The sequence below is a fragment of the Tachyglossus aculeatus genome, unplaced genomic scaffold (genome assembly GCF_015852505.1).
Source record: "Tachyglossus aculeatus isolate mTacAcu1 unplaced genomic scaffold, mTacAcu1.pri scaffold_108_arrow_ctg1, whole genome shotgun sequence".
Lineage (NCBI taxonomy): Eukaryota > Metazoa > Chordata > Mammalia > Monotremata > Tachyglossidae > Tachyglossus > Tachyglossus aculeatus.
Window position 1 is genome coordinate 905,223 of NW_024044845.1, and position 13,202 is coordinate 918,424.

Below are 13,202 nucleotides of genomic sequence, written 5' to 3' on the forward strand. Positions count from 1 at the left end.
TTCCTCCCAGAAACATGGAATTTGAAGCTCAATGCAGTTGAAAACCATCTTACCAATTCAAAAATATTAGTTTTGGTTTGCGGTCAGAGTGGGCACCTGCTGAGTTCCTCGAACATGCCTTCTAAATGAAATAAAGGCCTCTAAAAAGTCAACAATTGAGGCTTTATTAGGCAAAATGATGAGATCATCATCATCATCATCATCATCATCAATCGTATTTATTGAGCTCTTACTGTGTGCAGAGCACTGTACTAAGCGCTTGGGAAGTACAAGTTGGCAACATATAGAGACAGTCCCTGCCCAACAGTGGGCTCACAGTCTAAAAGGGGGAGACAGAGAACAAAACCAAACATACCAACAAAATAAAATAAATAGAATAGATATGTACAAGTAAAATAAATAAATAAATAGAGTAACAAATATGTACAAACATATATACATATATACAGGTTCTGTGAGGAAGGGAAGGAGGTAAGATGGGGGGGTGGAGAGGGGGACGAGGGGGAGAGGAAGGAAGGGGCTCAGTCTGGGAAGGCGTCCTGGAGGAGGTGAGCTCTCAGTAGGGCCTTGAAGGGAGGAAGAGAGCTAGCTTGGTGGATGGGCAGAGGGAGGGCATTCCAGGTCCGGGGGATGACGTGGGCCGGGGGTCGATGGTGGGACAGGCGAGAATGAGGTGCGGTGAGGAGATTAGCGGCAGAGGAGCGGAGGGTGCGGACTGGGCTGTAGAAGGAGAGAAGGGAGGTGAGGTAGGAGGGGGCGAGGTGATGGAGAGCCTTGAAGCCCAGGGTGAGGAGTTTCTGCATGATGCGCAGATTGATTGGTAGCCACTGGAGATTTTTGAGGAGGGGAGTAACATGCCCACAGCGTTTCTGGACAAAGACAATCCGGGCAGCAGCATGAAGTATGGATTGAAGTGGGGAGAGACATGAGGATGGGAGATCAGCGAGAAGGCTGATGCAGTAGTCCAGACGGGATAGGATACGATAAATACGATTGATGATGAGAGCTTGAACGAGAAGGGTAGCGGTGTGGATGGAGAGGAAAGGACGGATCTTGGCAACCACAATCAAATAAAAAGGTTTTATGCAGAATAACCACAGAAACCTAAACTACTATCAAAATACCATTCTCTACTTACTCCAGCTCAAACCCTTGCAGTTACTAATAAGACTTGCTGATATCCTTCAATAACTAAACGGGTCAGCTGGGAAGAACCCAAAATCAGGTCTTTCCTGGATAAACTGTGAAATACAGTCAACTGGACAGCATACAGTCGCTTCATATCAGCATCTTTTCCATTAATAACAAACTTCCCAATTGTCCGTTCTCTTAACTGCCAGTTGATTAATGCATTTATGGTTTCAAAAATGAACTCTATAATTAACATTTTCCAGACCTTTCAAAGGACTCCTAAATATTTAGTTTAAGTTGTAAATTTAAAACGAACCAGATGAGAAACCTGCATGACTTAGTAATAATGTTAACGATAATAATAATTATACTTATGTGCCACACACTGTGCTAAGCCCTGGAGTAAATACAGGATAATTAGATGGGCTACAGTCTCCATTCCAGATGGGTCTTGCAGTTTAAGGGAAAGGGAGAACAGCAGACATGAGAAATCAGTGTGACCTAGTGGATAGAATATGGGCCTTGGAGTCAGAAGAACCTGGGTTCTAATTCCAGTTCTGCCGCTTGTCTGCTGAATGACGTTGGGAAAGTCACTGCACTGCTCTGTGCCTCAGTTATCTCATCTGTAAAATGTGGATTAAGACCCTGAGGCTCAGGTACGACGAAAACTGTTTCCAACCTGATTAGCTTGCAAATACTCTGGCACTCAGTACAGTGGCTGACACAGAGAAAGCGTTTAATAAATACCATAACAAACATGGCAAAGTCAGAATTAGAACACAGATCTCATTCATTCATTCATTCATTCAATCGTATTTATTGAGTGCTTACTGTGTACAGAGCACTGTAATAAGCACTTGGGAAGTACAAGTTGGCAACATATAGAGACGGTCCCTACCCAACAGCGGGCTCATAGTCTAGAAGGGGGAGACAGACAACAAAACATATTAACAAAATAAAATAAATAGAATAAATATGTACAAGTAAAATAAATAAATTAATAGAGTAATGAATATGTACAAACATACATATATACAGGCGCTGTGGGGAAGGGAAGGAGGTAAGGCGGGGGGGATGGGGAGGAGGAGAAGGGGAAGAGGAAGGAGGAGGCTCAGTCTGGGAAGGCCTCCTGGAGGAGGTGAGCTCTCAGTAGGGCTTTGAATGGAGGAAGAGAGCTAGCTTGTTGGATGTGCGGAGGGAGGGCATTCCAGGCCAGGGGGAGGACGTGGGCCGGGGGTCGATGGCGGGACAGGCAAGAACGAGGAATAGTGAGGAGGTTAGCGGCAAAGGAGCAGAGGGTAAGGGCTGTGCTGTAAAAGGAGAGAAGGGAGGTGAGGTAGGAGGAGGCAAGGTGATGGAGAGCCTTGAAGCCGAGAGTGCGGAGTTTTTTCCTGATGCGTACGTTGATTGGTAGCCCCTGGAGCTTTTGAGGAGGGAAGTAACATGCTCAGAGCGTTTCTGCACAAAGACGATCTGGGCAGCAGCATGAAATATAGATTAAATATAATGATAAGCAATGGCAATAATATATTATAATAATTGTAAATATAACTACGTATAAATTTATTTGTTTATTATTTATTTGTCATTATTAATTTATTCGGTTAGAAATAAATGAATAATAAATGAATAAAAATAAATAAATTCATATTATATAAATTTATAATATATGCATTCACCACAGTTAAAAATTTATTCACCACAGCTTAAAAGGCAGAGCCCCCTTCAAGAGCCAGTTTCAGTGGCATGAGCTCCTCTGTGGCAGTTGCTTTAGAAATGGCCCCAGCTTCAAAATGCCCCAAACAGTGGCCATGGCAAGTGGAGGCATGACTTGTGCAGGGGAGGGTGCCAGTCAGAACTCTCCTTGGCCCCAGGCTTTGGGCCAAAGTCCTGTTAGATGCTGGGGTCATCCAGCCTTGCATGGGAAGAAGGCGAAAGCTGTGACTGAAGAGCCTGGAAGTAAATGATCAAGCACTTGAATTTGAAGCCGTAGGCTCCTGGAAGTTAGCGGTATGGAATGATGCAGTCAAAATGATAGCTGTTAGAGACTGTTTCTACTACCCTGCAGAGGACTGGTTGGAGAAGGGAAAGATTGATGGCAGAGACTTCAGCAAGGGGTAATAATCAAGTGATTATTTGGACCTGAGAACTTGCTAAGGTTAGAATACAGGCCAACGACACTGGTACATAATTTTTCTACATCTTGAGGAAGCAACTGGTCCGTATTAGCTATTCTGTTGTCTAGATTGCCCATTTTATAGTATGTGAAAGCTTGTAGATATTCCTCATAGAGGTATTTGGTGAGTCTTACTCGGAAGCACAGTTTAGGTTCATTTAGCCCAAACTTCCAAAAGTTACTCACCAGAGAGATGAGGCATGGCAGCGATGAAGTTGAACAAATATTTCTTGAAATCTTTTCTGCTGCGACCAATGATATCACTTTCAATGAGGGTTCCATTTTGAATCATCCAAACATCACAATACGTGCGAGATACCAGCATAGCAGCAATAAGTAACAAATAACCTGTCTCTTTGCAAAACAACCGCGGGACCATGATTTTCAGGATTTGCCTGATCCTTGCAAAGAACACTTTGTCCACAATAGCCCGCTCTTTCTTTCCCTCTTTCTCACTGCTCTGTAACGGTGGCTTTCCACTTTTCTTGCCTTGGAGGGTGGAGTCCTGCTGCTGCCACCTCTATCACTGGTGCTGCCTGTGCAGGAGGCAGAGGCACAGGACGGCCGCAGCCACCAGCGATGAGTTACGTGCCATAAGGAACTTGCTGTAGGCCGTCATGGCTGCCCAGCCCGTGAGATCTCCTGACTCCCAGTCTCTTTCCATTAGGTCACATTGCTTCTCATTGCTCTTCTCCTTGGGGTTCACTAAATCCCCCAACCCAGGATGTGGGGAGAACCATTAAAGCGTGAAGGTGCTAGGTTTGAAACAATTCAAAGGAAATGCTTCTATATGCAGCAATTGGTGAGGACCTTGTGAGCACAGGACGTTGAGCAGGCACAAAGTGTTGGGAGTTTTAAGAAGGAATTGAAGCAATTTGTGGACGAGTCATTCAAAATTGGTTACACTAGAGGGAAAGTTATGGTTATATAGGGAAAAGAAAGGAATGCTACAAAGTCCCTAAACATTTGGATCAGATGAGGTCACTGAGGGACAAAGAAGCTAAGTGGCTTGCCTAAAGTCAAGACAAGCATTGGAGCCTTCTGACTCCCAGGCCCATGTTCTGGACACTGCACTGTGACAGCAGTGGGCAGCGATAAGAGGTTGATGGATCGGGATTTCTAAGGAAGTGAGAGGAAACCTCCCAAAAGCCTCACACAGCGACTGAAAGCACACACAAACAGGGAAGCAAAGGGAGAAAGAGTCATAAATGGAGATACAGAGGGATTCAGAAAGGCAAAAACAGAATCTCAGTTGGGCAGAGACAGGGTCAGAGCCACAGAGCCACAAAGTACCAGAATTCAAAGAGAGGAGAGAGGTTCAGAAAGAACATAGAAAACAGTATAATTGCATACAATATATTTTACAAAGCCTTTGAAGCTTTTAAGACCAATTAAAGCTAAAAGCTCAGCAAAATTTATTACATTGCCAGTAATCTGGTTTTAGCTTCGTGTTCACAGATTCACTTTCTAACGCTAATCAATTTCACCAACATGAGGAAAAAGCATCAGACAAGAAACTCCTAAAACCTCTCCCAGCCAGAGTCAGTCCAATTGCTGGTATTCTATGTCGAGTCTTTCACCTCTCCTCTCTCTGCTATGCATGTTTCATTAAGCTCTGTTATGAGTCCCCTTTACTTCTATGCCCATTCTCTCTTGGTGCTTACCCACTTTCATAGTTTCAGCTACCACCTCCATAGGGAAAACTCCCCGCAGCATGTATGTGTCCATCTAGAATCATATATTTATTTATTTACCTATATAGAATTATTTATATTAATGCCTGTCTGTCCCTCTAGACTGTCTGTTGTTATATTGTACTCTCCCAAGTGATTAGTACAGTGTTTGTACACAGTAAGCACTGAATAAATGCAAGTGAATGAATGAATGGACTCCCAAATCTACTTCTTTAGCCCTACTCCTCATGTTTAACCTGCAATCCCACAGCCCCTTTGCCCCCAAGACATCTCCTCTTGGATATCCCACTGGCCTCTAAATCACCATCATCATCAATGGCATTTGTTGAGCACTTACTATGTGCAGAACATTGTACTAAATGCTTGGGAGAGTATTACTCAACAGTGGGTAAACGTATTCCCTGCCCACAATGAGATTACAGTCTAGAGGGGGAGACAGAAATTAGTATAAATAAATAATTTATAATATGTAATTTATGGATATATGCAGAAATGTGTCTTTATTTTCTGTTTTCCAGGTGCTAAGTACCATCCTTTACTCTCAGTGGGTACTCAGTAAATATTACTACTACTCCTTCTCTCCTTACATTTATAGAAATTATCTCATACCTACAGTGAGCTTACAGTCTTCCAAAGTGAAGTAAAAGGTCATAGGTCTCCCCCTGCCCCCTTCTTATTTTCTATCTGGTTAGCTCCAATATTATTAGCTCCTCTCCCCTATAAAATCTTCATCCTCTGGACTGGGCTTCTCATAAAGCTCTCCCTGTGTCTTTAAGACCTAGCTCTTTGTAGATCCAACTGTCTCAAGCCACCACTATGATCCAACCCCTTACTGCCTCACTCTCCATCTGTTTTCTGTCCCACTATCCCTCTGTCATGTAAGAGGACAATTTTGTTCTACCTGTTTTGGTCACTGTATTCTCAGACCCTTTCTGCCTTTGTAGTAGTAGTAGTAGTAGTTAGACTGTTAGCTCCACCTGGGACAGGAACTATGTCTGATCTGATTAACTTGTATCTATTCCAGCACTTTGTGTCAAACACTGTTTTACATAGTTACTATCTATGAAGAGCCTGGAAAAAGTCATGAAATGTGCTGATGTAGCAATTGCCACAAAAATACCAATTGTCAACTCTATGGTGTTTCCAGTAACAATGCATATATCTGAAAGCTGGACAGTGAAAAAATAGGATAGAAAGAACATTGATTTTTTTTGAAATGTGGTGTTGGAGAAGGCTTTTGTGAATGCCTTGGACTGCCCAAAAAACAAATAAACGTATTTTGGAGCAAATTAAACCAAAGTGGTCTTTGGAAGGCTAAATGACTTGTCTTGGATTAGCATATTTTGGACACATAATCAGGAGGACTAATTCTCTGGAGAAGATGTAAATGCTAGGAAAAGTCCAGGGAAAACGTGGAAGAGGCAGACCGGCAGCTAGATGAATAAAGACCATAACAACAATAAGCAGAAGAACCATTAGAAAAGTTGTAGATTATAACAGAGGACAGGACGTTCTGGAGAAAGTATATCCATGGAGTCACCATGACTCAGAAATGACTCAACAGCACTTAATGATAATGATAAATATGTCAAATAGTGTTTAACTTATATTGACCCTTTAACAAATACCATAATTAGTAGTAGTAATTGTAGGCAGTAGTAAGCAGAGAAGGAGCGTGGCCCAGTGGAAAGAGCCCGGGCTTGGGAGTCAGAGGTCATGAGTTCTAATCCCGGCTCCACCACTTGTCAGCTGTGTGACTTTGGACAAGTCACTTAACTTCTCTGCTACCCCATGAGTTACCTCATCTGTAAAATGTGGATTAAGACTGTGAGCCCCACGTGGGCCAACCTGATCATCTTGTATCCTCTACCTGCCCCAGCGCTTAGAACAGTGCCTTGCATATAGTAAGTGCTTAACAAATACCATCTTTATTAGTATTATTAATATTAGTAATATTTGTTGAGCACCTGCTGGGTCTGATGCACTATCCAGCCAAACTAGAGCCCACACCCAGAAATATGTCCTCATCCTATACCTGAGGGAGGAGGACCTAGAAAGTAAGTCAGCATCTCTCCCTGCCCACCACTCATTCTACACACATTCCATTCAACTAGCACTCCCATCCTGTATGACAACGTTGACCAATGTTCCACGTGGCTCCTATTAGGAGCCAGGCAGAAGCCCCCCACCTTAGAAGTGAAAATTAGGAGCCCCCACCACACCTGACCTCTGTTGGTCATTGAGGTCATAGAGGCTTTAATCAGGGTAGATGGATGCACCATATATCCTTGGATCTTGTTATTTTTTCCGTCTCCCCCTTCTAGACTGTGAGCCCATTGTTGGGTAGGGATCATCTTTATATGCTGATGATTTGTACTTTCCAAGACCGTACTACATTGCTGCACAGAGTAAGCGCTTAATAAATACGATTGAATGAATGAATGAATGTTTAAAAAGCTCTACAAGATTTGGAATGGACCAGCCACTGTGAAACTGTTCTAGACCTGGACAGGGCCCCATTTCCAGCACGAGTGGAGCATGTCCTTGGAAGATAACCATTTCAAATTAGGGGAAGCTCAGCTCAAGGGGACAGCTTTGGTAGACAGCCTCTCTACCTTTTTTTATGACATTTGTTAAGGACTATTTGCCAAATAGTGTTCTAAGCTCTGGGGTAGGTACAGGACAATTAGGTCAGGCGCATTCCCTGTCTCACATGGGACTCACAGTCTAAGTAGGAGGGAGAACAGGTATTGAATCCCCATTTTACAGTTGAGGAAACTGAGGCACCGAGAAGTCAAGTGATTTTGCCCAAGATTACACAGCAAGCAATTGGCAGAGTCAGGTTTAGAACCCGGGCCCTTTGACTCCAAGGCCTGTGCTCTTTCTGCTAGGGCACACAGCTTCCCTACTTCCCCTGATCAACTCTATGGGCAATAGATGTTTAAAACGGTTAGTGAGGCAAGAGTCCACGCTCAAGACAGACCACAGGGGAAACTGTGGGAGGGTCTTGGAAACTGTAAAAATGAGGAGTTGGAGAATGGAGTTTCTAGCTCTAGGTCTGGTGGCCGGGGGGAGAGGATTCTTTTGAATCTCTCTTCTTCTCCCTTTCCTTCCCCACACTGAAAGTCATTTGTCACAGAGATGGAACTAGAATTCCCACTGTCACCACCAACCTGCCAGAACAGGATGTCCTGACGTGGCTGCCTTCCCTGACCTATTCCTGTGACTCATTCCAGAGCCTTTTCTGGCACTTGTGACCAGCCCCCAAGTCTATAGCGGGCTGGATTACCCTTCTGGCTTGGGTTAGGGAGCACTGAGAAGTCTCTCAGGTCACCAGTCAACCCTGTCTCTGGGGTCCTCTGAACTGAAACTCTTTATGGTCTTTTGGCTTAAATTTCCTTGTCCAATCCCTTGTGCCTATCTGAAAGTCCACTTCTGGGCATATGCCTAATTACCTTCACTGACCCCCTCCACATCTGAAAGGGCAGCAGGACTTTCCTGACACCAAAGGCCAAAAATATGGAGGTCTTGGGTGACTACTCTCTGTTTATATCTCTCAGGCTGGTGACAATATTAAAGGCCAGGTAGTTGTGGTAAGAAACATTTTACAATATTAAATGCCAGGTAGTTGTGGTAAGAAACCTATTTTTTTCACATTCGCCGCTGCTCCCATCTATCTCTATCTCCTTGGGTTGGTCATCCCTAAGTTCTCTTCCCTCCCCTCCATCTCTATCCTCCCTTCCCTCCAGCTCCAAGACCCCAATTATCCTACCCTCTCACCTTTCCTCCAGTCAATCAGAGGTATTTATTGAGTGCTTACTGTGTGAGAGCACTGTACTAGGTTTCTGGGAGAGTACAATATAACAGAGTTGGTAGCCACATTCCCTGCCCACAGTGAGTTTATAGTCTGAAACAGCAGGTCTCTTGCCCTCTCTTCCCCTTCCTTTCTCTGTTCTAGTTTCAGTACCTCATCGTGAGCTTTTCTCCGGAGGTGAGCTGTGGAAAAAGTGGGAAGGGTGAGAAAGCAGGTAGCAGATGAGACTCTTTTGACTCAAACCAAACATTTTCCATTAATTTTAAGAAGCTGTCTTTAGATTGTGGGGGAATGAGAGGTGTAAGAAACAGTAGAAAAGGAAGACTTAAATCTGTTCTGAAGGAGGGGCTAGACATAGAGCTGACCAACACTTTCACACAGGTGCCTCTGCCACCCAGATTATCCAAAGATTCCCCAAGACGGGTCTTGCAAACGTAGTTCCAGTGTTGTGCTTCTGTTCTTGTCACAGTCCCAATTGAAACAATTAGTGCTTTATGTGGGTTGTTTGGGCTGGGTCTTTCTAACCACTATCCATCATTTTTAAATCCCTGGGGATGGTCAGTTTCTAAACTGGGTAGGGCCTGGATAGAGGGATAGAGTGCCTCATGACCCAGGCCTGCCATGTCTATAAGGAATTCAACAGAGACACATTAGAGTATGGAGTCCTCTCTGTCTATGGAGAAACCTTTCACAGTAAGTGGTATTTATTGAGCACTTACTGTGTGTAGAGCACTGTATTAAATGCTTGAGAGAATACGATGTAACAGTAAACAGACACATTCCCTGCACAAAATGAGCTTACAGTTTGGAAGTCTCTTCTCCAATAGCTGACTCCTCCAAAGAGGAGGGCAATGTTGATGGCAGCCAAGCAACCCTTCCACACACTCGGGATCACCTAGCAGGACTCAGGGTTCCACTGCACCTCTATCCTGCAAGTGTCCCAGAACTGTCTTACCAGTGGAATGGTTTCCCCTGCAACTAGAGGCAATGATTCTGCCTCTTGCACCAACCTGGCTTTTTTTAAATGGTATTTAATAAGAGCTTACTGTGTGCCAGGCACTGGCACTGGGGAAGATGCAAGCTAATCAGGTTGGACACAATCTATGTGCCACAAGGGGCTCACGTTCTTAATCCTCATTTTATCAATGAGGTAACTAAGGCACAGTCAATAGGTGGAGTAGCCGGGGTTAGAAACTGGGTCCTCTGTCTCCCAGATATGAGTTGTTTCCAGAGTCATGCTACTTCTCACAGTGGACCCAAACTGGTCTGTAACAGTCTCATTTTCAGGAGCTGAAGCAGACTTATGCAAAGTTTGATCCCTCAAATTGGACGCTGACCTATTTAAGCCACTTTCTTTGGGCTGGGATAGTTTGCCAAGCAGTCCCAATGCTTCTGATTTGATCTTGGGCTCCTCCAAGTTGTTATTGTTTTCTGATTTGCTTAATCTAGTGCAGAATCAATGAATGAAAGCACACTTTGAGTGCCTTCATAGCTAAGCATCATGATATGCATGTGGAATGTTATCATGGATCATTCTTCCTAATGTCCCTCTCTGATTGTTGATTGGCAAGAGTTAGCATTTGTTTGTTTTGAAATTCACAAGGAATTCCCAATTTCTATGACCTGCTTTGCAGGAATCAAATTAGGAAACATCCCATTCTACTGCTAATGACTATGTTATGTCTGGTACAACGTGATATTTGATGGAGCTATAGGAAAAAGAATAGGCAAAAGGCAACACTCTGTGGCTAAAGAAACATTTATTTTATTCTTTAAACTAGAATAGGTCTGACAGTGCGCTACTGAGCTGGCTCCTCTTATTTCTCCTCATTTGAGATGAGAGAAGAATTTTTTAAAAAATGAAAACAGCTGTAACAGGAACAAAACCAGCTCTGAACATGTAAAGGTTGCTAAATAAGATGAAGTGAGGATGAATGCCTCTACAGACAAGAAACTCTTTAGTAGATCATGTAGTGGTATTTCTTCAGCACCTACTGAATGCAATACACTACAGTGAGGTTTTGGGAAATACAACAGACATATGAGACATGTGCTTCACTGAGATTTGAATTCCCTATACAGTTTTCCTAAAAATGTTACCTGAAATCCATGCTTGCCACTTCCCTTGTACAAATATTACCATTTTCACAGGGTGATACCTATTTATCTTCAGAAGTCGGTTTTCTGCTCCATAGCTTCCTGATGGCATTTTTCATCTGGGCATTTCTCAGGGTGTAGATAAGGGGGTTTAGCATAGGGGTTATAATCGTGTAAAATAGTGCAATAGCTTTATCCAAGGGGAAGGTGGAGGCAGGCCGCATATACATAAATATACATGGAACGAAGAACAGGACAACGACGATGATGTGGGAGGCGCAGGTGGAGAGTGCTTTGCGCCTACCCTCTTTACTGTGTGTTTTCAGGGAGCACAGGATCACGACGTAGGAAATCATCAACATGACGGAGTTTGATAGGCAGAGCAACCCACTATTGGTGGCTACAAAGAGGCCAAGGGTGTGGGTGTCCGTGCAGGCAAGGTTCAGCAAAGGGTTCAAATCACACATGAAGTGATCAATGACGTTGGGGCCGCAGAAGGGTAAATCGATCATAAAGAGAATCTGGATGGTCGCATGCACCAGGCCTCCTGTCCAGACAACCCCTATCAGCAGACCACACACGTGCCGGTTCATGATGGTCGTGTAATGCAACAGCTTACGTATTGCCACACAACGGTCATAGGCCATTACCATGAGGAGAATTATCTCAGCCCCGCCAAAAAAATGCTCTCCAAAGACCTGAGTCATACCTGAGTAGTAGTCCTTCTACTGCCCAGCCCGCACCCTCCGCTCCTCCGCCGCTAATTTCCTCACCATACCTCGTTCTCGCCTGTCCCGCCATCGACCCCCGGCCCACGTCATCCCCAGGGCCTGGAATGCCCTCCCTCTGCCCATCCGCCAAGCTAGCTCTCTTCCTCCCTTCAAGGCCCTGCTGAGAGCTCACCTCCTCCAGGAGGCCTTCCCAGACTGAGCCCCTTCCTTCCTCTCCCCCTCGTCCCCATCTCCATCCCCCCATCTTACCTCCTTCCCTTCCCCACAGCACCTGTATATATGTATATATGGTTGTACATATTTATTACTCTATTTATTTATTTATTTATTTTACTTGTACATATCTATCCTATTTATTTTATTTTGTTGGTATGTTTGGTTTCGTTCTCCGTCTCCCCCTTTTAGACTGTGAGCCCACTGTTGGGTAGGGACTGTCTCTATGTGTTGCCAATTTGTACTTCCCAAGCGCTTAGTACAGTGCTCTGCACATAGTAAGCACTCAATAAATACGATTGATGATGATGATGATGATACAGCCTTTGGAATAAATGATTTTCTTCTCACAGAGAGAGTCAATGATCAGTTTAGGTGTGTTGACAGAAGAATAGCAGGCATCAATAACTGACAAATAGGCCAGAAAGAAATACTTGGGGGAATCCAAAGTCTGACTGGCAGTTATGGTTACCTCAATGATCAGATTTCCCACCATGGTGATGATGTAGTTGATTAAAAAGACAACAAAGATTACTTTCCGCAACCTTGGATTCGGTGTAAGTCCCAATAGAATGAATTCTGTCACGTTGTTTTCATTACCCATCAACTCAGGGTAGGCAGTGAAGGTATAGGTGATAGCTGTGGATTCTGTGTAGAGAATGATGTTAGTTTTGCTTTGAAACGATCAAGTAACAGAACTCAAAGTACCACTTCTCTAGCATCTTGTCAATTTTCTTTGAACCCCAGGACAAGATGGGAAAGTATTTACTCTACTCAATTCATACATTGGGAAATCGAAGCACGTCAGGTTAACTAAACAGCTCCTGAAATCCAACGGACAATTTCTCTCCCCTGCTTCAAAGGCTTATTGAAGGTGCATCTCCTCTAAGGGGTCTTCTCTGACTAAGCCCCCCTTTTCTCTTCTCCCACTACCATGTGCATCGCCCTGACCTCGTCCCTTTATTAATTCCCCCAACCCCAGGCCCAGCCCCACAACACTTACATATATTTCTGTAATTTATTTAGTTATATTAATATCTGTCTCCCCATCTAGACTGTACACTCACTGTGGGCAGGGAGTGTCTATTTTTCTTATATTGTACTCTCCCAAGTTCTTAGTACAGTGCTCGGTACACAGTAAGCATTCAATAAATAAGATTGAACGAATGAATGTACTTACCCAGAGGTGTCCTAAATGGTTCTAAGTGGTGGAGTTGGCAACACAGTCAATATCTTCGGAGCCTTTTTGATGCAGTCATGCCTGGAGTACACTCTGTTGATTTACATACCCTTTTCAGTAGACAAGAAGCTCAGTAATTCTGTTTATTCCAGTCTCATAAATGCCA

General features: G+C 43.8%; 1 protein-coding gene and 1 pseudogene across 1 annotated transcript; both read right to left on the minus strand.

Annotated features, from left to right (window-relative positions):
- Positions 1–3,024: 3,024 nt before the first annotated feature.
- Positions 3,025–3,926, minus strand: LOC119922546 (annotated as a pseudogene).
- A 7,048-nt stretch (positions 3,927–10,974) lies between these two features.
- On the minus strand, positions 10,975–12,460 carry LOC119922565 (olfactory receptor 4C46-like). Its single transcript, XM_038742320.1, has 2 exons — positions 12,178–12,460; positions 10,975–11,621 (listed from the first exon to the last, which is right to left on the minus strand). The coding sequence occupies exons 1-2, from the start codon at positions 12,458–12,460 to the stop codon at positions 10,975–10,977; spliced, it is 930 nt and encodes a 309-aa protein (XP_038598248.1).
- Between the last annotated feature and the right edge of the window lie 742 nt (positions 12,461–13,202).